This window comes from Gymnodraco acuticeps, unplaced genomic scaffold (assembly GCF_902827175.1).
Source record: "Gymnodraco acuticeps unplaced genomic scaffold, fGymAcu1.1, whole genome shotgun sequence".
NCBI lineage: Eukaryota > Metazoa > Chordata > Actinopteri > Perciformes > Bathydraconidae > Gymnodraco > Gymnodraco acuticeps.
Window position 1 is genome coordinate 625,440 of NW_022990999.1, and position 4,659 is coordinate 630,098.

Sequence of the window (4,659 nt, forward strand, 5' to 3'; positions counted from 1 at the left end):
CACAGTTCCCAGTTCCAACTTCCACAGTTCAAACCCTTCAATTCACCTAGACAGAGTAAGGAGAGCACTTTTGAAATGCTTTATTCTTACACCAAATGCATTATAATTACAGCTCCTCATCACCGCAAGTCTGGCTGGAATCCTGACTGGTTAAAGGACCCTCTCTTCAACACTTGGTTGTACAACACCAAAAATGGTAGAAATTACATTTGTATGTGTTTAATATCAATTAGTGTATGTAAGAATTATTCAACTAACAAACTTTTGGTTTTTAAGGCATGTTTTGCAGGCTCTGTAGGCTACACAAGCCTCCTCATATTAAAGGCCCTCGGCAAAGGTCCTTTATTGAAGCTGGGTACACGGTCTACAGGAAGGATGTGATCCAGCACCACCTGAAATCCGAACTGCATCAATACAGTGTGGGAAAGCAGGCGTCCCTGGCTTCAGGTATAGAATTATCTTTTAACAAAAAGCCTAGTGAATTCGTACAAGATATTAACCATGTTTGGCATGCACTCTTATTAAATATTTGCTCTTCGTGCAGGCCTCAGTGTGGTGCAGGCTTTTGAGCCCAATATTGTCATGGAGCATGAAGCCATCATAGGAGGGTTCAAATGCCTATACTGGCTCATGAAGAATGAAATATCGCACCACAACAACTACCCAAAGCTCCTCAGCCTAATGCCAATTATTGGGTTGCAGCTACTTTGCAAAGCTGAAGGTAATTAACCCTTTACACTATGAAATTGAACTGATACCACACAAGCCTATCTAATTGATGCATCTCCTTTTCTTAGCTGGACCAGAGGAGTAATTATCACTCCCACAGGATTGTGGACGAAATGCTGGAGATCCTTGCGAAGGTAAAGTAAAGCTATTCACTATTTTTACTCAGTCGTGTTCTATTGGTTAAATGGAATATTGGATTCATGCATTGTTATATTGTGTTCAATAGATGTGTTTTTGGTTCCTGAAATGTTACCCAGTCTGCTTGAATACCCAAGAAAAATATCTCCATGGAATCAATCAAATATATCATTCTACTTGTAGATTGTAGAGTCCTCTATCATGGAGAAGATGAGGGCCTCAGCAGCTATCGGCCTTGAGGTTTCTGTGATGTTTCTGTGATCCGGCAGCTCGATCTACATGTCAGGTGCTGTGTTTTTGAAGGTGTTCAGTGCGTATAAAGATTTAAGGCATTGATGGTATTTTAATGTATGACAATCAAATGTTATTTCAGACTCCTGGACAAGGATGGACTCGTCTACACGCACTTCCTTGACCTGGTCCCATTGGACGATGGGAAGGCTGATACAGTTGTTGCTGCCATCAAACGCGTGATTCAGGAGAAGGGGCTCCCGACTAACAAGCTATACGGGCTCGGGACTGATGGAGCAGCAGTGATGACTGGTATGAAGTCAGTATTACATTTGATGGATTGTGTGAAATGAGGAAAATGACACCTCAACACTAAATGTATATCTTAAACCTAGGTCGTCTGAATGGTGTGGCCAAGCAGCTCACTGATGATATCCCGTGGCTGGTGGCTGTGGCCTGCGCGGCCCATAGACTGGCGCTGGCGTGTAAGGGCGCCTCAGAGACGGTGAAGTACATGGCCACCTTCCGCAACCACCTACAGGACCTGCATCTTTTCTTTCGCAACAGCGCCAATCGGTCAGCCGCCCTGCGCAATGCTGCCACCACACTCGGTTTGAGTGACCTGAAGGTCAAGGTATGTAATCAACAATTTTCACAATATAATTGAACATTTAGTGTGATTATTTTATTCTTATCAGTGTTTCTATGTATGTTTAGGAAGTCAAGGACACAAGATGGTTGTCGCAGGAGATGGCAGTCCAGAATCTGCGGAGGAACCTGCCAGCCGTCCTCTCTGCTCTTGCTGATGAGGCCACCACCAGAAAGTGTCCAATAGCCAAAGGCCTGTACACCTTTTGCGCAACATACCGTTTTGTGGCTGCCCTGTACCTGCAGGTGGATGTGTTGCCGCACATCTGCCTCCTCTCAAAGGTGTTCCAGAAGGCCAACGTAAACTTCTTACACATTAAGACGCAGGTATGAATGTCATGTCAAAAATGATGCTTTTCATGGTGGAATGACTTCCAGATATTGGCTGGTATTCCCAAGGAGTTAAGCAAGCACTTATCCCATAGACATATGGGCAAAGGGCTTGCTTAACTCTTGGGAATACCAGCCATTATCTTGTCATCTTGAAGATCTTTACACATTTAGGTTCCAGCCACACTGGCAACCATCAGGAGTTTTTGGGAGGCAGGCGAGGCCCCACTGCCCAGGACTCACCTCCATCGGCTTCATGCGGACCTGGACGACCCTGTGGGACTTGGGCCATTCAACATCTGCCACGAGGAGGAGCGGGTCAGGAGGGGACGGGACCTCCAGGACCCTCCCAGGGACGTGCTGTGGGCCAGATTTGTTAAAGAAGTAAATACATCCTCTTCAACTGTTACTTGAGATTTGTAAGTATTTTTCCCCCTTGAGCTGAAAAATGAACTAAATTGAACCTATAATTCTAGGTGCTCAAACCATACCTGAGTGGATTGGAGAGCAACCTCAAGAACAGGTTCCCAGACGTCGAGTTGTTGGGGGCCTTTGTTGTGCTTAGTCCTCGGGCAGCAATGGCAGACGAAGACACCAACATTGAAAACCTTGACATTCTTGCGAGGAAGCTCATCCCAGGGCGGGAAGAAGACCTTAAAACGGAGTGGTACTCCTTCAAACCCCACCTCACAGGAGCTTTCAAGGTAAGTAAACTTGCCTGTTTTTGTTTACCAGAATTGATTCATCTTGTCTTGCGTATGGTTAATTTTATTGTATGCTCTTTTTCCAAACTTCTGAAGGACAACAGTCAAGCTGAGATCATGCAGATGCTGGCAAGCGAGAACGATGAGTGGGCTGAACTCTATCCTCTACTCGGCAAGCTTTCTGCGGCTGGGCTGGTGATCCCGGTCTCAAGTGTGAACTGTGAGCGAGACTTCTCGACGATGAACCGGGTACGGAAAATACATACATCCAAATTATTTCACAGGTGCAGCCTGGATATGAAAAAAAAACTTTGGAGCATAAAAGCTGTATAAAGAAAGCCCAAGTGTCTGATGGTGGCCTCTGCTGGCTACTTCTGAACTGCAGCTCAATGATTGTACAGTCATCTTTTTTATTTTCTAGCACTTGTTTTGATTTCTGCATGGTTATTTTAATGCTTGGTGCCTGTTTTCATGCTTTTCAGGTGAAAACTGACCTGCGAAATAGACTTCAGGGGGAGCACCTGGCAGCATGCCTCCGAATATCCATAGATGGACCGGAATCGGAACACTTTCCATACCAGAAAGCCCTGGAGAGGTTTTTTGACAAGCCGCGACGGATCCACTGCTCAAACAGGCTGTGCCGTCTGTGCAACCATTAAGTTTGTTGCTCATTTCATTCACCAGTTTGTACCAGTGTGGAGTTTTTTGTCTTAAATTTGATATAGATCATGTTCTTTGTTGGTTTGTGAGGATGTTCATACACACTTGGTAAGATGTGTGTGTGAAAGAAGACCACAAAAAACAGCAGTGACTGCTCTCAGCTGTTTAACACTTAAAGACCTAGACACCATCACCAGTTGTAGGTTGTCTGAAGTGCAGTGTTACTTTGAAAATTCACTAGAATGCAGGAATTGAGAAAAAAAATCTCAACATTTTTCAAGTTGAAAACTGAACTTGAAAATGGTTTCCTCTTTTTATTTTATTTATCATTTTCGGGACGGGGAGATGTGAGGAGACGTGTGTGATTAAAAATTAATTTGCAGAAATGTAAAGTGATCTAACTAAGTTCTATTCATATTCTTGACGGGAAGAGCAGTGTAAATGGGTGGCCATATGCATTTGAAAAGCAATATAAATCACACAGTTATTATACAATAGGCTATAAAAGCACCATCGATAACCATTACCTTTATCCAATTCAAACTTTGGACGGGAAAAAAGGAAGGTGTACATGGTTGGGCCTACTGTATACATACAAAGGCCATTCATGCTAGAGTTCTTCTGGAAATGTTCACATCAGGCACCTTCAAGTTAAACAATACTACAGTAAACAATTAACACAGTAGGCCTAAATTATGTGGATTAAACCACATTTATTTCGTTAAAAATAAACGAAATATGATTTAGTTTGAATGATTAAATGTCATCAGGCACCTTCAAGTTAAACAATCAGGTGCACACTTTAATGTGCCGCCACCTCCGGACTCGGCTTGACTCGGTTTAAAGAATGCACAAATGTGTTTAATCGTTAATGTCAGATATGTACTAAGTAGCCTAAATACATTTGTTCCTGCTCAAGATTAGATTCAACTTTATTGTTATTGCACATATTGCAGGTACTGAGACAACGAAATGCAGTTTAGCTTCTAACCAGGTGCAACAAGCAGCGAAAAGTAATGTGCACAATACTACAGTAAACAATTAACACAGTAAATTATGTGGATTAAACCACATTTATTTCGTTAAAAAGAAACGAAATATGATTTTGTTTGAATGATTTAAATGTAGGGTGAATTGCCCTAATGTGGGACATTTTTGCATTTCAGACTTCGGGAATATATTGCGATATGAAGCCGATACAATAAATCAAAATCCAGTA

General features: G+C 42.6%; 1 protein-coding gene across 1 annotated transcript; it reads left to right on the forward strand.

Moving 5' to 3' along the window:
* Window positions 1–1,124: 1,124 nt before the first annotated feature.
* On the forward strand, window positions 1,125–3,439 carry LOC117559244 (zinc finger protein 862-like). Its single transcript, XM_034235921.1, has 8 exons — window positions 1,125–1,153; window positions 1,241–1,410; window positions 1,494–1,732; window positions 1,816–2,073; window positions 2,251–2,460; window positions 2,553–2,780; window positions 2,877–3,029; window positions 3,263–3,439. Exons 2-8 carry the CDS (start codon window positions 1,404–1,406, stop codon window positions 3,437–3,439), a joined length of 1,272 nt encoding a protein of 423 aa, XP_034091812.1. The 5' UTR covers window positions 1,125–1,153; window positions 1,241–1,403.
* The last annotated feature ends 1,220 nt before the right edge of the window (window positions 3,440–4,659 follow it).

Excerpts from the sequence above, each read along its gene's own strand:
- LOC117559244 (XM_034235921.1), top strand. Across the intron at positions 1,733-1,815 it reads TGAGTGACCTGAAGGTCAAG|GAAGTCAAGGACACAAGATG; the intron begins GTATGTAATCAA and ends ATGTATGTTTAG. Across the intron at positions 2,461-2,552 it reads GGGCCAGATTTGTTAAAGAA|GTGCTCAAACCATACCTGAG; the intron begins GTAAATACATCC and ends CTATAATTCTAG.